The 22,287-nt window shown below is 41.2% G+C and overlaps 3 protein-coding genes across 6 annotated transcripts; all 3 read right to left on the minus strand.

Annotated features, from left to right (window-relative positions):
* Window positions 1-7,173, minus strand: cxxc1b (CXXC finger protein 1b). 2 transcript variants are annotated; one of them, XM_079748375.1, is made up of 14 exons: window positions 7,030-7,173; window positions 6,418-6,530; window positions 6,217-6,317; window positions 5,985-6,127; window positions 5,581-5,730; window positions 5,121-5,270; window positions 3,889-3,996; window positions 3,358-3,536; window positions 2,885-3,092; window positions 2,494-2,601; window positions 2,319-2,368; window positions 2,139-2,235; window positions 1,366-1,518; window positions 1-407 (listed from the first exon to the last, which is right to left on the minus strand). In XM_079748375.1, exons 1-14 carry the CDS (start codon window positions 7,030-7,032, stop codon window positions 261-263), a joined length of 1,710 nt encoding a protein of 569 aa, XP_079604501.1. In that variant the 5' UTR covers window positions 7,033-7,173; the 3' UTR covers window positions 1-260. The 2 variants fall into 2 exon arrangements, with proteins under 2 accessions (XP_079604501.1, XP_079604500.1); XM_079748374.1 differs by having other exon boundaries at window positions 5,581-5,736.
* A 2,298-nt stretch (window positions 7,174-9,471) lies between these two features.
* On the minus strand, window positions 9,472-15,989 carry tfe3b (transcription factor binding to IGHM enhancer 3b). 3 transcript variants are annotated; one of them, XM_079748379.1, is made up of 10 exons: window positions 15,673-15,989; window positions 15,097-15,170; window positions 14,362-14,599; window positions 14,011-14,238; window positions 13,523-13,618; window positions 12,498-12,609; window positions 12,182-12,232; window positions 12,007-12,082; window positions 11,675-11,822; window positions 9,472-11,297 (listed from the first exon to the last, which is right to left on the minus strand). In XM_079748379.1, the coding sequence occupies exons 3-10, from the start codon at window positions 14,551-14,553 to the stop codon at window positions 10,866-10,868; spliced, it is 1,335 nt and encodes a 444-aa protein (XP_079604505.1). In that variant the 5' UTR covers window positions 14,554-14,599; window positions 15,097-15,170; window positions 15,673-15,989; the 3' UTR covers window positions 9,472-10,865. The 3 variants fall into 3 exon arrangements, with proteins under 3 accessions (XP_079604505.1, XP_079604503.1, XP_079604504.1); XM_079748377.1 differs by having other exon boundaries at window positions 12,182-12,238; XM_079748378.1 differs by lacking the exon at window positions 15,097-15,170 and having other exon boundaries at window positions 12,182-12,238.
* A 381-nt stretch (window positions 15,990-16,370) lies between these two features.
* gnl3l (G protein nucleolar 3 like) lies at window positions 16,371-22,044 on the minus strand. The gene is made up of 15 exons (XM_079748376.1): window positions 22,007-22,044; window positions 21,864-21,907; window positions 20,851-20,961; window positions 20,627-20,743; window positions 20,425-20,508; window positions 19,956-20,091; window positions 19,730-19,833; window positions 19,464-19,608; window positions 19,290-19,377; window positions 18,842-19,019; window positions 18,608-18,750; window positions 18,383-18,519; window positions 18,127-18,275; window positions 17,835-18,006; window positions 16,371-16,462 (listed from the first exon to the last, which is right to left on the minus strand). The coding sequence occupies exons 1-15, from the start codon at window positions 22,017-22,019 to the stop codon at window positions 16,404-16,406; spliced, it is 1,680 nt and encodes a 559-aa protein (XP_079604502.1). The 5' UTR covers window positions 22,020-22,044; the 3' UTR covers window positions 16,371-16,403.
* Window positions 22,045-22,287: the final 243 nt, after the last annotated feature.

Raw genomic sequence — 22,287 nt, forward strand, 5'->3', positions numbered from 1 at the left:
TTGAGTTTATTTTTTATTCAGTATTTATTTTAGGCAGTGAAGGGCATAATGGTGTCCACTCATCAATAATCCATCTCCAACGTTCAAGAAAAATATAGCACTTTAGCTTTAAGAAAGAGTAAAACTGTCAAAATAATTAATACAAGTTTGGAAAATCTCTTGGAATAATAGGTAGGAAAGGTTTGAGTAACAAACCACAGCTCTCAAAAGACTCATTATGTACAGAAATGCCCCGTTAGGAGCAATGTGGACCAGGCAGGCTACCTGTCCTTGTTGCTACGGAGATCTGTGGTCAACGGGTCATGCTGAATAGTTTGGTGCAACATGAGAGCCAGCAGACCAGCACGGTTGGTCATGGCGGTCCTGACGTTACGCTCTTGCTCAAAGAGCTCGTCCAACTTGTACCACTGTGAGAAAAAGAAAAAACAGAATGGGAATCAACAATCCTCTAAGACATTGCACATTTTATATTACACTTAAACAGTTTAGCTTGTTATTTTAACAGTTTTTGGGTTATGCTACAATTGATTGTTTTGCTGGTGTTAAAGTGAAAAACAGTGGGATTCTATTCACATCCTCAGTTTGCTATTATAATTAGTAATTGGTCAAATCAAAGTGATGCTAGCATTAGCGGTCGCACAAGTACAGAGACAGAAGGGATATTCTTGATGCTTTGCGCTCCACTTAAGTTTCTCCACTTAAGTTTAACAAGGGGTTTGATGTGCGTTCTATGGTCTATGCTTAGATCCATTGCATTTTTTCCAAACCTTGCGCAGGTTTAAACCACATTACTAGTGCCCGTATACTATGGAAAAGCATTCATCTTCCAGAACTTTTAAGGCTAAAACTAAGCTCTGCCGTATCAGTCAGATCCTAAATCGGTTGACAAAAGCAATCCGAAGTGAAATTGTAATTTTGCTTTTTGCGTTAATATCGTAATAACGAATTTAACCATTCTGAAAGAACGTTTAGTTGATAAAAAGTGTGATTCTGTATCTGTAGCACATTCTCTTATTTGCGGGCACAGGACAAGGGATTACATATCACGCTAGACCAACGTAAAAAAACATAAACACCATCATAAAGCCTTCTTATATAAATAAATAGGCCTAATGCAATTTGACCATCAACAATTTGAAAAAAATACAGCACCATCATTCGTAGCCTTCCACACCGTAAACTATGGCGTTACCGCGTTGTTCTCTGAAGAATTTTGTGTTTGTTGTCTTGAGAGGGCCTAGGCTTAGGGGACGTCATATAATGTGGCCTGTGATGACCGTGAAAGTACTGAAGGGCTATATAGATCCTCTGTCTTGGTTGGAGTAATGGTAAAACAAGGTTTGGTCAGTATCGCTGTGGACCTACCACCCTGACCCGCTCCAGGTCCACCTCTGCTCTCCTCAGCTTCTCCCAGTTGTAATGTTTGTTGCATTTGCGCTTGCCGATTCTGCAGTACTCTCCCGTCGGGTCAAACACGTTACGAACCAACGGGCAGCCGCACACCTCTTCTGTGGAGATCTGGTCAGCGAAATGAATTGAAACAAAAAAAGCAGATTTTATAACAATTGGACTTCCATTCCTATAGCATTTCAAAAGCACAACTTCAGTTGCCAAGTGCTTAACCCATACAAATGACAAGAGTTATCAAAACCACATTAAAGTGACAATTAAAACTTCAATATGACTATATAGTAGGGCTGGGCGATTAATCAAATTTTCATCGCGATTTCGTTTTTAGCGTCAAAACGATCACAAAACTAATATAAAATTGTATTTTTTTATATATATATAAACTAATATAAATTTTTTCATTAATGTTTTATAGAAGGAGCAGAATAGATGGATGCATATCTGTACATTATTTTAGATTTGATCATTTTCTATTTGACCAGTGTATTTTTTTCAAGCGAAATTTCTAAGTTACAAAGTGTTTTTGGGAGACATGCTGAATAAATAATAAATACAAAAATACATCATGTTTTCAAACTCCAAAATAATCGTTTGATTAATCGCGATTTCAATATTGACCAAAATAATCGTAATTATATATATTATATGTTTTCTTTCCATAATGGAGCAGCTCTAATATATAGAGTTCATACAGCTCTTTAATTCAGAAAGGGGGGGAGCTCGTGTACCTTTGGGTCTCTGGAATGTTCCGGACACAACACCTGAAGTCTCTTGCAGTACGTTTTGCTCTGTGGATTGTAGACGTCGCAGAATAGCCTGGTAGCTCTGGAAAAAAAATAACAACAACCATTAATCTTCTCAAGTCAATACAATGTTTTTACCATTCAAATATTTATCCCCCAACTTACCCTTCAATTCTCGTAGGGTACATGGAGCCGAAAGATGTCTGGCTCTCATACTGTTAATGGAGAAAAGTTAAATGTCAACAGTAGGTAAAATAAAGACATTTTTGTGAGCCAGGAAGGTTATGAATCCCATTATTCAACAATAAACAAGAATATATAACAATAACATATAAATCACCTTGGCATAACATCGCTCCATATGTCTCAGCGCAACTTTTGGGTTGATTGGGTGACTACAAGATACACAGAATATCTGCAGGTCGGTGTCTTCATCGCCCTCATTCGTCTGGAAAAAAGCAGTTAAAACACCAAGGGTTACTCACTTCAACGACTGCATTCAACTAAATTAACTGGGGTTGACCCCTCATTTCCCCAGTGTCAGTCTTATAACTTTCAACTGAGCAACTTCAATACACTTTATAAGAGCGTTTTAATTACCATTTAATTCTTCAACGCATGATTTACAGTTAGTGAACCGAATCCTGTAAAAGCCAGTTGTTGTGCAACAACAACAGTGAATAAAAGTAGTGTGGCTGGCCCACCCTAGTTCTTTGGTAAGGGGGCCTCACCTCCTCGTCCTGCAGCACCATCTGCTGCTTGGCCTTGGCAATGATGCCCTCCAACTCGTGGAAGCGCCGCTCCATCTCCGTGAGACGCAGCCTGGCGTTCTGCTGGTCCCGGCGGATGCGCTCCAGCTGCTTCTTGCCCTGCTCCTCGGCGATGCAGGGACTCTGCTGCCACTGCTGGATGCGCTGAGGGAGGATCTCGTAGATCCGGCTGTAAACACACACGTGCACACACACGCGCACAAGAATTTGGGTAAATTTGAATAATTCTACGATTTTGAGTGAACCTAATCTCAAAGCTGTAACTATCAACGTTGGAACATCAAATCAAATGAACAAAATATAGGAAAGTATGTTTTTATTTGAAAGATGACTGTGTTATTTTTTATTACTTTACATATATATGCATACAGACAGCCCCGTCACTTAACAAACCTTTTAAACCCTTATTTCAGAACCTCAATCAGTTTCCTTACTTGGCTGCCAGCTTCATGCCACAGTCCTCTGAGCAGTACTTGGAGTTGGGTCGTGATGCCATGACGCAGCTGGGCCCCAGACACTGGTGCAGGCCACTGTTGTCCTTTCCCTCCGGCCTGTCACTGTGCCTGGTCTTCTCCTTGTGCCTCTGCTTCTGCTTGTGACGCCGTGACTCTTTCTGGTGGACCAATGAGAAAATAAAAACAGCATCATGGTAAAAATGTGTTTTTGCTAGTTTGTACCATTTAGTCTTGTAGCAGATGTATACATCCAAAAAGCCTTGCAGTGAACTGGGATACATGCTATTAATGAGCAAGAAGGGGTTTGGAATCTTGCTCAAGGAAGCCAACTGGCAATACTGTGGAAACGGGGGCCTAACCCAGTACGTTTTGGCTTGGATTCAATCACTCGTAGCCACGTCAATATCCAGCGCAATGTCCAGTTTTTTTTACATTTCAGTATGCTGTATGAAGAAGGAGGTTGTGATCTCTTTTATATCCATTATTTCTCACAACTTTGCTCCAACTTACTTTCTTGTCAAACTTCTTCTCTCGTCTCTTGACGTGCTTGACCTTCACGGCCTTCTTTCTCATGACGGGGCTGTAGGGCAGTTCCTCATCCTCGTCGCTCATCCACGACTACACAGCCGGAAGGAAGAGCAAACAACGTTAAACCAACCAGGCCTTTTGTTCTTCAATTTGTATCCAACATACCAAGACTCTAAGGCCCCGTCCACCTGGAGCAAATTTTTGCTGAAACCGCAAAAGTCTTGTGCGTTTCGGCCGACCGTCCAGACGGATCCGGTGCCCGAAAACGCAACGGTGAAACGGTGGTTTCAAATAAATCCGGACCTAAGCGGTTTCGTGTTAGGATTCGTGTGGACGCCTGAAACGCAAACGATAACGTCATCGCCCCACCCCTCGACCCTCTAGCCTTAGTGATTGGCTAGCCCACAGCATCTCAGAACGACAACAACAATAATAGCGGACTACATGCTTGTGACGATTCTTTTTCAGATAATGTCCCTTGTTGGGTTGCTGGGGCAATATTTATTTACCAAAATAAGCTAAAAAGGATTACGGACAGACACATACACCAAATCTCTTTAGGTCCACCGCGAAGCGCTACCAGGAGGTACTCGGACTGTATGCTTGTAGACAGCGCGCAGGCTTTATGCGCATGCTTTTCCTCCTCTTGTTTTTTTGCTGGAGTTCTGTAGCAGAAGCAGCGCACCTTATGGGCCTGGAATGTGTACTACAGCGTTTCTACAGCTCGATGCGGTTTCGCAACGAATCCGTCTTTACGGAGATATTCCGGAACCGCATCATAGGAAAACGGATCGCTTTCGCCCGTGTGGACGGAGCCTGAGTAATGTATGATTGTATAAATGTATGTTTATATGTTCATTTGCGTTTGTTTATATTAATAAAAAATACATCACTTGGTATTTTGTTTGCAATGTATTTTAAGTGAATTGGTGTTTTCAAAAGTGCTTTAAAAACAACATATATTACTCTTATAGACCAAAGCTTCCCATTACTTTATATTAAATATATTTAGCTGACAAAACTAAATTCAACCATGAAGATACAACCCAAAAACTACATTAATCATGCAACGTCATAAAATAAAACAAATAAGCTAACTGCTTCAACCATTGTGGAGCCAGCAGAGCACTCAAAATTACGGTCAAATTTACACTGAAGGATAATCCCAGGGGGATTTTCTTGGATGACAATGGACCTGAGGATTCTCCCCCTACCATGTTGTTGTCCTCTCCCCCCGCGGCTTTGTACTTCTGGTAGAGCTCTGCCTCGCTGTCGTAGTCATCTGAGTATCGCCTGCGCCGGTTGTGCGCGTTCTTGCGCCGCTCTCGTTGATTGAACTCCTCCTCTTTCACGCGCAGCATTTTCTGAAACACAGAAAGCCTTTCGTCATTCGGTGGACTGCTGTACACAGCAGAGGGTGCACTACATTTGTGACACTGATTTGGGACTTAAAGAACCTAAGGTTGGATACCAACTTTGAATGGATTCTAAACCACAGACTATATATAGATATTATTCTAGGACTTATTTTCACAAGATATTTGTTAAATGTTAACAATAACACTAACCATTTTAACATCTAAAATTGGACAGTCTAATTTCTGTTATCAAGTGTCACAACAAGCCCACTGCCTGCATTGACTAACTTGAATATAGAAATTTTAACCGACTTACCCTGGCTCGCACCACGCACTGCCTGAACCGACATTTCTGGCGTATTTTGTTTGGGCCCCCGAACTTCTTCATGTCCTTGCAGAAGTCACACTGAGCACAATCTACAGTCTTCTTACATGGCTCACACTCTCCGCACATACGCACAGAACGCTTCACCTGGCGGGAAAATTAGACACCAATGTCAAATTCTTGTTTATTATTATCAAGTTTATTTTTACTGTCAGACCACTGCATGACAAACAGGCCCACACATCTTTCTATCTGGCCATAGTTTATGGAATACAATCATATACATTGGTCAACGATCATACTTAGCAACATTTTTATCTATGATATCCACCACAACTATAATTTAACACTTCATATCAAACAGCTCACATCAGAGTGGTAGGTTTATACCTCACCTTAGACCCACGTCGACGCTCACTCCTGTATTCTGGAGTGCTTGGGTTACTGTTGCTGTAATACTTTTCAGCACGATCTGGCTCAGAATCCCTCTCCTTTGGTTTCTTTGTTCTGTATTTTATCTCCAATGAGGAATTTTTACCTGGGAGCATGGAATAAGATTGTCTAATTAAATCATGGAATATTTCGAAACCAAGAATTCAAAAGGAGAGTGTGATGAAGTTAAGTTACCTCTGCATCGCATGCAGTACCACTCCCTGATTGCCTTGGCCATCTTCTCAGTCACATTGATGCAGTGGCCATGGAACCACTCGTTACAGTTATCACAGCCACTGCCAACAGAGTAAAGGCCAAATATGTGGGCGAAAAAGCCTCTCATCAACTGGCCCAAGACAGACGTATGCAAGGAATGAATCAGCACCAGCTACTTACATCATGAAACAGTTGATGTCTGGTTTACGACATATACAGTACAGCGGTGAATTCTCGCCATCCATACCGCTCTCGGGCCCCGGCATGGGCTCGGAGTCGGACATATCGCTGTCCTGGAATCGCACATATTGATGATACAGGTGATGAGGGCACAGCACCATGTTTCAGCTACTAAAAATGTACCCGTTTGGATTATATGCACATTCGAGACACATTTCCAATATTAATTTGAAGGTTTATGCCAATATTTCCGGCAAAACTAACCATTTGAGGCTTTGTTGTATCTGATTTAACAGATTTAGCCGTTCGTCCACAAGAGGTTTCCCCCCTTTAGTTTTGTGCTTAACGAAATTGTAGCCATAATCGAGTACTAGCCGCGCTAAATTATAGATTCTTAAACTAGTTATCGCCCGCTGAAAAGCACCTACACTTGGGTAGGAAGGCACGTTAGGTAGTAAGTACGTTTTGCAACGTACGCTGCATACTGGCAGTGTAAAATAAACATTTTGAATAAGAATGAAAGGCTGGAGCCTAGCTCTGGCTAACATAACAGCTACCGACGAGCGACAGTAAAAAGTTCGTCATTGACGTTTTTATTTTTATTTCCGTTACCATTTTTCGGGGTCTGCGTGGTCCGCGATATCGCTGCAGATGTGTTGAAATCAAATCTCCGGAAACCAAGAGTGCACTTGGAAAAAATATTTTTTATCTTTGAAGCCAAGTAGTTAGCATTAGCTCTTCGAAGGCACCGTTGAGTTTGTTGATCCGGATGTTCAACATCGTTGACAATCGGCTGAACTCGTTTCTTCTCGTTGAAATGAGGCGCATGCTCAATGATGCCCAGAGCGGTTCCTTAAAATATTGTATTATTACTCTTTACTGCCCTCTCTTGTTGGAACTATAGTGTTATCACTACCACTACCACCCCCCCCCCCCCCCCCCCCCCCCCCCATCATTTAGTGAAGAGGACGTGTCATGAAAAGTAAGAATATGTTTCTCTTCAATTCACAAATATACATTCATTGTAATTTTTTCAATACTGTTTTATATATCTTTTAGTATTTGCATGGACAATGTATTCAGAATATTTTGTTAGGGTTAAACAAGAACAATGGATATTACAATGTTCAACATTTTCTAAAATCGCATTGATAATTTCAAAACATCTTTCTATCATGTAAACATAAAGTATGTTATAACGAGCATTAATATCAAGACCTCTGTATTAATGTATCAGCATAATGGTTTCTCAGCTTCCTTTCACGTTGTAAGTGTATCATCAATGGAGATGAATAATAGATTAACCTCTCTGCATGTTCCAGGAGTAACACTCACCTCTGAGAGCTGCAGGCACTTGTCAAAGGCCTGCCTGCGGTTCCCTGTTTCAAGGAACCGCAATTAAAGATAATAAAGTCTTTCCACCCTTTTGACCCTGACCTCATCCCATCAGGATTGGATGCACTGGTAGGACCTATAGTTAATTCAGCATGATAAATAAATATATATAGCATGCTTATCGACCAAAAATAACGTTGTTACTTTAGTTACTTTGTATCTTGACTGAACACAAACTCAATGAATGTGTTTTCTAAGGGGTCTTGAGCATTACAATGGATAGGAAACTGACACCCCCGGACGTGATGGAAAAGACGATGGTCATGAGTGATGTGAATGAAGATCTCCTGAGGGAAGAGCTTTCCTCTTCAGGTACACAGGTAGACTCCACAACATGCCCAACAGGAATAGCCTCAACAACATGCCCCAATTATTTACAAAGATTTCACTTGCTTACAAAAATGTAATGAAATGCAAAGTATTGAACTAATAGTGTGATATCTTGAATTGTGTTGATTCTTAATAAGATAGATTAAATGTTTTTATATATTTTCCATAGAATTGTCTGAACTCACAAAGCTGTCCCCGGAGGATAATGGGGATAAAAAAAACGCCTATAAATAATGATTTACATCAAACCAAAAGTGAGGACACCTTCACAATAGGTATATTATAAATTTTATTCGAATAGGCACCAAAAGAAGGATTTTTCCTGATCACACTTTTCCCAAAGTGTCCCTATGGGCAAAGAAATTTAGGTGTAGGCCTGTCTCTTTCCAAAGGTTCCAGGAATTCTCAGCTACATTTTGATACAAAGGATGATGTGAACAGAGCACTGCCCGTCTATGTTCCATGTTACACGAAGAACTACCCACCACAGCATCCCCCCGCCCTGTTACCGAAGCGAAAGAAATCCAGGGCCAATGAAAAGAGTTGTACTCATCCACCAGTGAAAGTTGCATTAGAACCACCTCATGCACTAATGAAACCCATAACGATGGTCAGCACACCCAACGGAACCATAAGTTGTTGGTGTGTCATCATCAATGACACTGTATTTATTCTGTGGTCGGATATTGTCCTCTAATATGGATCTCTCATCTTCCCCCTCCTGGCCCTTTGCTTTTCTTTGTCTCTGTGAGACCTCTGTGCGCCCATCCTCCTAGCATGCCTGTTCTTCAATCCACTGGACTGCCTGTTTGCCACGCTGACGGGGTGTCATGCCTCCACACTTTCCCTGTGCTCCTACCTGTGTGGCTGCCAGCCCACCACACTGGAGCCACTGCTGAACATGGGGGACTGCTGCAGCTGCCTGGTGGTCAATTCCTGCTGCTCCTCGGACTGTAATGGGTGCAGCGTCTGTTTACCGGCGGCTACAGAGTGTATAGAGCTCGCCATGGAATTCTCTCAGATGGTATTCCACTGAAGGGGCTGGATCCCATTCAGACATTCATCCAGCACGGCATGGCTACCACTCTCGACAACAAAGGCTTGAGGAACAAAAGCACATATTGACGCATGCCAAGAAATTTGTTTCCTTCATTAAAGTCCAGAATACCTTTACAGCATACAGAGGAAAGTTTTTTGCAATTATTCTCTCATGTCCAGGAAATAGGGAGTAGGAAGCAGACAAAATAAACCCAACAGGACCAAGAGCACACAAAAACAATCTATTCTAAGCCTAGTTTCATTGAGAGCAGTTAAATGTAGTCAGCCAAGAGAAGTGTGAGTCAGAATTAGGCAGTAGTCATTGAGTCGTACTTACAGTTCTATGTAAAGAGATCACAGTTTAATGTCATTCATATTTAATATACAAGACATCACTGGTGCCTAGAAGAAAGAAATGTGGGTATAGCTGGCTTCCATGATCAACCACCAAACCATCTTACCATGGTGTATTATGTCTGTGTAATAACACAGATGTGCACATATGCAGGCACCATTTTGAACATTCAGCACCTGTACATAATGTGGTATGAAAATGTGCATCCCATCAAGTCCAATGCTATCCCTTGTGTGTGGCTGTGACATTTATTAGTAATCACATTGTATAAATTTCACATAACAAATATTAAGGAAGTCAGAATAGTGGTTGCTTATACAATTCTAGGTACTATGAAGAGCAATAATCCCTTTTAGGTTAATCAAGGATTTAAATAAATAAACAAAATCCTTATCTCGCGATCAACATGATTAACTGACTAAATACACTCCAGGAGTGTTTACTCGATTACTTTGGTATAAAAATGATAGTTCTATTGTGAAATATTTGACCTGCATTTATGACAATTAAATGGACAACTATGGAGTACTAACATAAAAAAAAGTTTTTTTGTCCACGATTAGTAAAACATGCTACCTGGTTACAACCATCTCATGTGTGTAAATGGCAATTAATAAATTCTTTCATAAAATGCATAGATGCTGCAAAATAAGGCGCAATTAAAATTCTATGTAAAATATCTCATATACAATATGTAGTACATACTTTACAATGTCAATTCTACTATATATTTCCCTTTGGTGATTGCTTGACAGACTGACACCTAAGCACGTACATGCTGCATACGAACCCTGATTCCAGTCGGCTGGGGTAAAACAAATACAAGTCAATATAAAAAGAACCACGCTAGAAAATAAATGGTATCTCCCCATTTGTGTCCGTCATTCAGATAGGTTAAAGTAAAGGGAAACCTAACCGGTTTCCTCTACCCATGAGACCATTATATTATATATCCAAACATAATTTATTCTTTTCTGAAATCTGATGGAAAATAAAATATTGCATTTCGTTAAAAAAAACATTAATTAATAATTTCCCCATTATATAACATTCCATTTCCACAAGATTGCATTTTCCATTCTAAGCAATAGTTATCTGGGCCACTGCAAACTGGGACCAACTTCAACTGCGCCTACTTATGGCTAAAGTTGTGAAGCAGAATTGCTATTCTGCGATTCTACTCAACAAATACTCTGCATTATTTAGACTCTATTGCCGCCTACTCGTTGTCATAGTTCGGTTGTACAGTCCTATCGTGACACTTGGCATTACCCGGAGACTGATGGTGTGCGTTTCTCTGCCGTGGGAGCAAACCAGCGCCGGGAGCCTGTCACAAGTCCTCGTCCATATCGAGGCTGCTCCTGGAGGCACCGGGGGACAGGGGAGAGAAAAGGGGGTCCCCCTCCCTCTCGGGAGACAGGGTGCACCCCTCGTCCATGAGGATGGAGCTCAGGCTCACGTCCGGGTAGAGGCCCGACGCCTCCGCCTCGTCCAGCTCGGCGAAGCTCAGGCTCCCCAGGTCAAGGGGGCTGCTGATGGTGACCCCCACCGGTGACTCTGAGGAGGGCGGGGACAGGAAGGAGGCGGGGACACCCTGGCCTATGGCGGCTGCCTCCAGGCTGAGGAGGGTGTGGTTAGAGACTGCTCCGCCGCCGGCGGACAGATGCTGGCCGTTCTGAGAGTTGTGCTGCTGCTGGAACAGGGAGGGGTCGGAGGTCAGGCTGCCGGGGACTCCGTTGAGGCGAGCCTGCATCTCCAGTTCCTGAACGCCAAAAATAAAGAAAAATAACATTGATTGTAAATTCAGGCCACGGAAAGCCCTTCTATTTTAAAATAGATGAATCAAATTACAGAAGTTCCCTCTTCCATTCACCGGCCAAGATTACATCTACCTTTTAGGATCTAGATTTGAGCTGCTTCAACAAATATTTAAAAAAAGACAGACTTTGTGTATTCTTGCCCTAGGTGAAATGTGTGCGGGCAGGCTCAAACTTTCCGTTAAACCCCTATGTACAGAATTCTACGATGTGGAAAATAATACTTATATCTTAATAATGTTGTATTATTATTGAGCTAGTAGAACCGTACAATGTAAGGACATTTAAATACACTGGGCACAGCAAAGCAACAAATGTTGACCTGGATGCGTAGCAGGAGGCTATGATTCGCGTGCTCCAGCTTTTTCTGACGCATCTCCACCTCCTTGGCTCGCTGCTGCTCCTTCTGCAGCTTCCTGATGTAGTCCACCGAGGCCTTGAGGATGGTGCCCTTGTTCCAACGCATCTCCCTGTTGTCGGCGGAACATGACACATGGGATGCAAGGCATCACATCACTCTGTGATGTGATCACTCTGTTGCATGATGTTGCAAAACTGTTTTTTTTGCTTGAGGCCAGCACGTAATCTGATCTAATGAGGTGTTTAAATAGCCAACCGAACAATGCAGTATATTGGAATAGACGTTAGACTCACGGATCACTGGATTTGGGTATTAGACCTCCAAGCTCCTTGATGCGGTCATTGATGTTAAATCTTCGCCTCCTCTCAACTAAACAATGGCAGGAGCACAAAGAAAAAGAATATAAATTACGGTTAAAGCAGAGTGTATAATTTGTATTTAGCGTTGCCCACTTCATTGCCCACTTACTGAGATTATGGTTGTCTTTTTTCTGCCTCTCCTTCATAATTGCTTTGACATCTGTATCTGAAAGCAAGATTTTATTAATTTATTATAGTTAATACGTTAACCTAAGTTCTCACAGGCAAACATTTAAATTTCAGAGATATCCACTAACAATTGAAGTTTTAACCTAAAAACAGAGTGAGAAGCTTACGTACAAAGACAGTATAGTAAAATATTATCTGCGTAATTGTGTGTGGTAATAAAGAACCGAATTATCCTCACCAAATACAAATGATAAAAACAATGCAGATAAAAGCAAGTAGCACAAAGTTCACTGTACCGTGAATCTCCCTTTTAATGTTTGGAAGATCGGCAGGACAGGAATTGCTGGCAGTCAAAGTAGGAGCTGCCATTCCTGGGCTATGGTATACATCCAAAAGATTCCCAGGGAGCTATGCAACAAAACCAAACTCCATCAGAAAACAGATTTTTAAATGGCGACAATTTGACACATGCCACAGAACAAATAGCAAATGTTTGAATAGGGTCGGTTTTTTCTCATTCCCAGTTCCCTCTTTAAAGATGACCGCTAAATGGACACTTCCTCAAATTTGGGTTAAGCCCAAAGAGGAAGATCCTGTGTACAGAACTTAAAAGCATGCAAGTTTAACTCAGCAACCTAGCATTCAACACAAGATAGGATTAACATATATTCATCGTATAAAAGACCGTAGGCAGAATGAAGTATTGGCCGCAAAATATATTCAGCTGAATAAAGAAAATAACTTTGCTACGCACACACAGCATGAAAGTCTCAAACACTTTCCGTGCTGTGAATAAAGGCCCAGAAGGAAATCCCCCAACAAGAGAAAATTATTTTGATTGCACAAGTCCACTACTCCTTATATTTAAATGACATTATGAAAATCCTTTACCTCACACGGTTTCCTTTTTTTCTCATCCAACAGAATACCCATAATCCTCGTCTCCTTTTTGCCTTGAATAAACTTTCTGCATGTGTGACACACTGCGTGTTTAAGAGCGGCTTGGCGGCTTTGTCTCCTGGTAACCTGTCTTCTATGAACTGGTCTACACTGCTGGCTAACTCCGCCCGGCCACACTTCCCTGACAAGTTGTATCTCTGTGCCAAAAGCAATTATTTACTGCTATGTAAACGCTAAATTCCTGGTTCATGAATGAAATCTTAAAACACTTTTACCGCTAGTGAAACATTAACAATCATAAAACAATCATACAAAATACTGTATGATTGGTTGGACATTTTTATCATTCAAACGATAAATTGTATCATCGACGAATATGTTTTTTTATAAGTAAAGTGCTCTTATCAATACATTGTCATACCGTGCTAGGCAGCTGAAGACCCGAGTCAATAAACGTCATGATGTCATCATTAAAGCTGGACTCAAGGCTAATGATGTCATCGATCACATCCTCGATCTGGAGGGAGAACACCGCGAAAAAAACATGGAATACATAAATAACAAAAAAAAAAAATCATTGGATTTTTACCGATCCTTTATATAAACTTATTCTAAATGGTATGTCTGCGGAGAACAACGAAAAATGTATAGATTATCAGGGAAATTCCCTTCCCCCAGGGACATGTTTAAAATCATTAAGCCTAAGGTGCAACATTTGGCATCCTATTGTTACAACAGGCCAAACAAGAGGGGTAGGACTCCGAAAGTAGCCAAGGGCCATCGGAGTGATAACGTAGCACACCAATTAAGATGGAGGCGAAAACTACTCCTTATGACAATATAGGAACTCAAAAAAAAGAGCGAGCAAATCAAGAAAGAAACTTTGCGGAGGCCATTGCTGAGTCATACTTCTTCTTTGTTGTTGGTGCCCAGGTTAAGCAGAGCCATGGGGCTGTTCGGAGCGCTGTGTGCGGTTGGAGCCATCTCAGGGGCAGAGCTGGACTGTTGCACACCGGGTACCCCCAGACTTAGAGTTAGTGCTGTATTACCCAGAGTGGTGGAGAGGTACTCCTTGACCTGTTGCCTCTGAGCCTGCTGGATGTGGTATTTAGTGGGGTTCTCTAGGTGAGTTTGCACCTAAGTAAGGACAGAAAAAAAGAGAAAAAAGTAATTAACGTTTTGTACAACATTATCATGGGGTCTTGGCAACCAAATATGTATTGGTGCTTGAAACACTTTCATAATAATGAAATGACTTACTTTCAGCACTTCCACAGGAACCTGCGCTGGGGGAGGCCGGGCTGCGTTTGGGGGCAGTGACACTGAAATAGCAGGGGTAGAGTCTGATGGTCTGAGCTGGGATACGGAGGCTTGTTGCTGGGCCTCGCGTCTCTCCTGTTCCTGGGCTTGCTCTCGCATTAGTTGCTGCCTCAGCAACACGCGGGATGACATGGCTGACTTTGGAGATCTTGCTCTTTGGGCTTGATCTAAGAGAGACCTAGACATACACACAAACACATACATAGGGAAAAGAGTGATTCAAAATGTAGGCTAAGCGAGGAAGAGTGCAAATAGTAAGGAAGAGAGATAATAACGGCCAAACAGATTAGCCGCTTTCAAGTGGTGAGAATGAAGACGTGCCTAACAATGGTTAAGAGTTTACACAACCCATTTAGAAAGGTATGTTTTAAACATGAACAGATAAAAACAATACTGAAACCCCTGTTCCAGAGAATTGGGAAAGTTGCAGTTGAGTGTCTGAATTGCGAAACTACAACTAGGCCAAACTCAAGACGCCCTTAAAATGTGGGCCCTCCCCTTTTACTTTATATAACACAATGTACAAGTCCACTACATAAGTCCATGCCCTCGTAGAGATATTTCACCGTTAAAAGAATAACAGCCTTCAATTTGCCCAAGGCAACACGGAAGTACACCCATTTCTAGGTTTTGTATTCCAACGGAAATGCATAAACCAACAACCATCCTACATACCTGTGTATATTCACACCGCACACCCGCGTCCAGCTCTACGACTACGATCGATAATGCTCCTTGTGGAAATTAACCTGATCAATACAAAAACATAAATATATATATATATATATAAATCAACACATCTAGAAGTTTTACTTTCAATCGCAAACAATAGCCTATGTTTTGTTAAAGGTCAAGGCACGTTGCAGTAACGTTATGCTGCATACATAGCAGTGGTAAGAGTTGTAGATCAGAAGTTATAAAATAGGATGAATGTGACATTATTCAATGAGCCACTCGAGACCTCAAGTCTTGGATCTAGAGTTAGCGGTTTGTTGATAAACAAACTATCCACACAACGGTGGTAACCCACATTCTTTCGAATAAATTCTTATTTTACCTTCCTAGTTTATGCAGCATAAGTCAAGTTAGAGATAAACGGATAGACCTGATCATGTATTGATGCCCTACCGCTGTCGAAGAGCGATGTTCCTACGCACTAGCTCATTAGCACCTATAGACAGCATTGACTACTTCAGAGTTTAGATAGATTGAGAATCTAACACTTTTAACAAGAGTGTCGTTAAAACCAACCTTATTCTAAGAATAATTTAAGTTTTAGCCAGAGGCCTTTCTGCGTTCAGCGGGCTGGAGGGGCCATGAAGGGGAAGTGGGCTTCAGCTAGCGTCGCTACTGGCGATCTCCCCCGTCAGCGAGTTCCGTCAACAGCGTAAAAAAACAATAATATGCACATACTTTCTGAATAGTGAAGGTTTAATGACAGCGTTTTGTCCCCGCTACGGTCCCCCTGCCATGTAGTTGTAAATACTGCGAATCGAGCCTGTTGGTCAAACTATTATTAGCAGTTAGCCGCAGTGCTTAAAAGTTGTTTACAACGAAGATGTGGTCATCCGGCACATAACCCGGAAGTAGTTCTGACAGAGGCTTCGTGAACGCTCCTATGGATCATTGACGCATCATTCCGCCATATAAATAAGGGACTCTTGTAGCACCTTTAATACACTTTTTATGTAACCGAAGTGTGGTCAGTAAATACCATTTGTTTGGAATACAAAGTCATTACTGATTCCTCCTAGCCATAATATTATGCAAAACATTGGATGGATCACCATTAAGAAAATAATTTGTATCAACTGAACACCAAAAGCCTTTGTCGAACTATTCCATGGACTTGACCCAAAAGAGGAAAAAAACTAAACTAAACTCGGCCCATTTTCTAACAATCTTTTTAGTAGATTGAAATTAATTCAATAAAAAATGCACACAGAATCTTTTTGGTACTTTTTTTATTTATATCAGTCATCTTAAAATGAAAAATTCATTGCAGAGGTCAACGTATCAGAGAGTTTGGTGGCAAGTTTATCTAAAAAGGGAAGAAATGAGTAGCCCAAATTAAAATCCCTTTCAATCAAAGTATAGTCGGACTGTATAAACAACCAACTAAATCTAAACATTAGTAATGTGCCAGTTGCTATTCAGAGGGGTATTCCACAAAGCCGGTTTTATCACATAACCGGGTAAGTTAACCCAGGGTTTGCGGTAACCCTAGGTTTTCCGTTCCAAAGTGAACACGGTATGCTAGTTACTATAGAAACATATGCTCTGAATCAAACCTGGTCGGAGCAGGTTTTGCGCAGGTTAAGTTTGGAACATAACCCGGTTTTTGGTATTTAAACCCGCGTTCACCGCAGATTGCATGTGTTCACAATGGCATGCCCTTTTGATGAGAGGCCTGTTGATATTGGAGCGCAAATTATTCGTGCAATCCACCAGGAGCGATTAATAAGACACACATGGCCCCTGACTCTCTGAGGAGGTACCTCCAGGTACCCCATCCATGCCAGGGCGCCCTGAATTTATGTCATTTGCCAGCTCCTCCACCGGGGTCAAGACAATTTGAGGGCCAGATCCAGTCTGCCGACTGTCGGCCTTTTTATGATTGGGTTAAAAAAAAAAGGGCTTATTTAAATGCAGGAGTGACAAATATGGTATGACAATTTAAATGCTGGACTGACAAAATATACCAATACGATGGTGGGAAAAGCTTACCAGTTTGTATGTTTTTATACTTCATTTTTACTTGATCCACTGACCGCTTGGGAGCCATCGGAGTACATATTTTTTAGAAGAAAAGGGTTATGTGGTAGGAATGTTAAGAATGCTTAACTGGGATGTTAATAGATTCATGGCTCAAATATTCTCTGGGTTGCAGAGGCTTTAGCATTCCCTATTCTTGTGATAATGTCCTTCTCCTCGTCATAGAACCAGGAGAACCTGGAGTTCCATTTTGTTGAAATAAGCGGCCTGTTTCGCCATTTCGATCAGGGTTTCCATGATCCATACATCACGTCTTTATAGGTTTGGCGTGGACGCGCACAACCCTGTGTTAACCAACCCCGTGTTGATTGAACTAATGCATAACCCGTAAGGTGGAACCGACGGTGTGTTTGTTAAACCTCTGTTGATGGAATACCCCTCTGACCAATACATCCCGTTATATTGTCTAGTAGGAAATAGAATGAGGAAGAAGGAAACCAAAGCAAGAATCTACATACATTTCAGCTTAAACTAGTCTAGTCTGGGATATGCACAAAAAAGCCACATGGAAACATTCAAAATAGTTAAGAAATATATATAAACTAACAAAGTATAGCATTTGTTTATCACTGAAAGACTACAAAATCTATATTTTTTCTTAGTATTGACAGAAAATATATTTTATTTTGTATACATACCTGCTCTTTTCTGTTGCTTTTTCCTCTTCTTCCCGGCAGCCTGAAGTGCCTGGCCTTGTTGCAGAGGGTCTACATACAGGATATCTTTCAAATCAACAGGTTTGGGTGCTGCCTCTGCAGAGGCACTGGATTTGGCCTTAACAGATTTCATCTCCACGGTCATTGGTCCAAACTATTTTGGAGAAGAAAATAGCAGGGAATGAGGGGTTGGATTCAGGACACAAATATGAACTAAACAATATCTTTGCCAGGGTAAAAACCTTTAACCTTTCAATAACACCTGCCACTCTACCTCTGTGTCTTGGTCATCGTCCATAGATTCAGTTTCATCTCTTAGTTCTGGGTCTTCGACAAGGGCCCCCTCCATTGCCAAGTCAGCTGGAAAACCTTGCGTCATCCCAGCTGTTTCCATGCAGAATCCCATTTGGACCGTGGATGATTCTGAAACATACAATACATGATTTATTATGTAGCCTCACAGAAAAACAAAACCTGCATTATATATATTTTTCATTGGAGACCTGCAAGAATACAATGTCTATGCCTACCTGCAAGAACTTCCTGATTTCCTTTCTCAAGTTCGTCCCAGTCAAACGCTTTGCCCATCTCTGTAACAATCTCTGCACTGACATGGGTGGGGAGAGTATGGGTCTCTGGAGGGTGTGTGAAGTAACTGATCCTTCCTCTGTATGACAAAAAGAAAATGAAATCATTCATACAGACAGGTGATAGATTGTCCCTTCCAGGTCCAAATAATGATGAAATTCACCCACCCTGTCCAGTCGATTAAGACGCTCTTTGCTGCTTTGTCACAGTCGGGCAATCCCCCCTTCTTCAGTTTGCCTTGTCGTTTGGCAAGTAGTGCCAAGAACTCCAGGGGTGTGCGAAAGTCTGGAACCCCATAAAACTCCATGATCTGGAGGTGATCAGGCATGCTAATTAGGATGGTATACAGATTAAAACCAAAAAAAAGAACACACACACACGCGTAATGAGACCAGCTATACCTGAGGTTTATTGCAGCGTCTGAGAATGGCTTCCACAGGGGGAAGGGGGTCGACCAGAAGCTCGATTTTCACGCAGTTCCGTAGAATCATTGCTGCATCGGATGTGGAAGTAGCCATGACAATGCCAGGGCAATCTAGGAGCTTTATGTGTTTGTCCAGATGTATTTCTTGAAGGCACCTGCAACACATTTGGACAAGTTATTGAACCAGGGGGATACAAAAGGAAATCTGAATTAACTATGGGGGCAAGTTACACGGTAGTAGTCAGGGTGTTTGAATCCCAGCTGAAACTGGGGATCTAGGTTTAATCCCTTATGTCTACTGCCTAGCTGTGGGAGTCCTAGTGCATGGATGTTCTAACCCCTGCCTTCTCTTAAATGACATGCATTGAATAAAAGCGGGTGCTAAATTGCTTAATATAAAAATCAATACTTGAATGTGTACTTACTTTGTCATACCAGGTGTGGCCCCAACACTGCAGGACCGCGATCGCTTTAGACTGTTAATTAAGCTGCTCTTTCCCACGTTGGGAAAACCTACATTAAAAGGCAAGGTGGCAGTAATTAGAATATGTGCCAGATTTGATTAATGTACAGCAGAGTTTGAGCGAAGCTATGCTCACCGACAACACCGACCGTGATCGCCGTCTTGATGTCCAGGTTGCGGCAGTAATTCCCCAACAGTTTCATCAGGCAGTCTGCTCCCACACAGGCACTACTGTTGAGGAGCTCTACGGTGGCCTGGATCACCGGCACATTGCTGCGCTTCTGCTCACAGCGGGACACCAGAACCAACATGTTTCGTAGGATAGCTACTGCTGATACAAAGAACCCTTCTACCTTGATTATTTGAAGAATTGCTCTGCTGCTGAAAGGGTTGATTGCTTACCAAGTTCTTGTTCTGTAGCTGAGTGGAGGATTTGAAAGCCACAGTCGGAAACTCATTGCGTAGATACTTGATCCATTTCTCCACTATTTCCTTTGAGACCAGATCTTTATGGTTGGATGCAAATAGAGAAGCCTTCACATATCCGAGCAATAAGTGTAATCGCAGTTAGAGTACATCATAAACCATAAAATGGATACAATGTTGGATTCTTTTGCTGAAGACCTACCGATTTTATTCAACACCAGGACTATTTTCTTGTTAGTCCCACTCTGGATGACGGCCTGCTCCACCTGTGGGCACCGACATCCCAGAGGGTCGCGTGCATCGAGGACCTCTAAGATCACATCGGACGCCTCCACCACCTGAAACCAAATGTTATAATGTATAGTTTAGCATACTATTTACATCCTTTCATCTTACGATTAACCATTTTGAACTTGATACCTTAACCCTACTACCAACACCTTAACCGTTTTTTGATGCCTCCCCGGCATAAGAGTGAGAAATGTCCATTGAATTACGGGAGGGACAGCATATGATGGGACTATGGCACTATTCTCTGTAAAGTTTATTCCCTACAATACCTGTTCTTAGTGGCAGATGACAATCAGCATCTTTAAGTACTAATAAGCCAATGCAAAGGTCATAAAAATGTCTTTGTTGGTTCTTGGTTCAGCTTCATGATTGCTCTATACCTTTTTGAATTCTCTGAAATAGGCCTTTCTTGAATTCTCATTTTCAAAATTGACATGCTTCTCCAAATTCTGCATCTCCACTTCCTGCAGCAAAAAAAAAGGTTAACGAGCGAAGACAACAAGAACAAATACATTAACACTCTACTATAACAGTTATTCTACACACTTCAGTTGCCAGGCCAGTCAATTGAAAAAAACCTACCTTGATCTCGAAATCTTTCTGCCGCTGCAAAATGTCATCCTGAAAACTATTGAGACTCCTTCTCTTTTTCAGTTGTTGTTCTTTTGAGATTCTCTGCTTTTCCTGGAGCTGCAGAAGCTGCTCGAGAAAGATCAGGGATCAACTTATTAGTTAAGATGATTACATTTTCCCCCGTGAGAATTGTGATTTGACATTCTTAACCAACAAGGAAAATAATGAATCACCCGTTGCTTCCCAATTTCTTCTGGCTTCTTGTGGTCTTTAACACGTCTCATCGATGAAGGGCTTTTTTGCTTTAGCCTCCCTAAACCTTCACTTTTGTTCCCGTCGGTCGGCTGGAGAAACATGAAATGTAATGCATCAAGTAAATTAAAAAAGGATCAGAGAAAAGAATGGTCTGCCAAGTTTTCACATTCAAAATATTCTTTAGTTTAAATAGATCTACCAATAACTTTTATATTTTATTTTAAAACCATTTAAAGAAAAATATCAAAACCATCTGCCAACTAAAATGTGGGACGATTTCGTTCAAAAAAAGGTTATCTATTTATTTTCCAAAACTCACTAAAATGGTCTTCAAATCTGATATGAAACCCCGATTTGATAACCATTTAATACAGAACAGGCTATCTATGATTTAATAGCTCTATATACAGCAAATTCTGGATGCACATATTGTTTACTATGATCAATTGAAAGATAGCCCTTCCAACGTTACCCGAGTTATAACTTCTCTACAGTATTGACTGTAATTATTATATATATATATATATATATATATATATATATATATATATATATATATTTATTTATTTATTTATCTATTATAACTATAATTGCTTAAAGTTAGCCGCAAGCAACCACGAGGACTTGGTGACATCTTAGTCGCCATTCCGTCCATAAAGTTCCCTAATCATGAAAATATATGTCTTATCTGATTGTATTTATTGCAAACGTTGATGTTTGTAAAAAGGTTTGCGAATAGGTGGACGCAAAACGCGACTGCCCTAGTCTCTTGCAGAGAGTTAGCCTACTCAGTTCTATACGGTCAGTAGAAAAGCTCAACAATGTGTAAACATATTATTTGGTTTTCAAGCAAATATTCCAAAGGTGTCATCTAACGCAAAAATCGAAATTTATAACCAGATTTAGACCATGGCCTAGTAATGTGGACACATGTTGTGTATAGTAGCCACTATACTAGCTTTAGCTTTAACGTCACACGTTAACCACTTACCCTGGATTTCCCGTGGAGGGCGATGCGCTTTGCCTTTTTTTTTTCTGTAAAACGCAATGACAATTATCCATTTCAGGCGACAATAATGCATACACACAAAAACGGCTAAATATTAATGACAATGTTGTAAACCTATAACGTACTTGTTTTCGACATGTCTTCCACCCTGCCTCACGTGTGCTACTAGAAGGCGGAAATGTGTACGGAATGACGCGGATAACAACATCCGGTTAAACTTTTACATGAATATGATCTAATACATAAGTAATATTCAAATAATATAATTTAAAGTATAATAAATATATTACCCAATTTCCATTTGTAACAGGTGTGTGCCTCATTCACCCTTTCTTGGATGAGGAATCAAGAAAGACAAGGGCAAAGGGTTTGCAAACAACCACCCATCTCTCCCTCGAGATGAACG

This window comes from Pollachius pollachius (genome assembly GCF_949987615.1).
Source record: "Pollachius pollachius genome assembly, chromosome: 12".
NCBI lineage: Eukaryota > Metazoa > Chordata > Actinopteri > Gadiformes > Gadidae > Pollachius > Pollachius pollachius.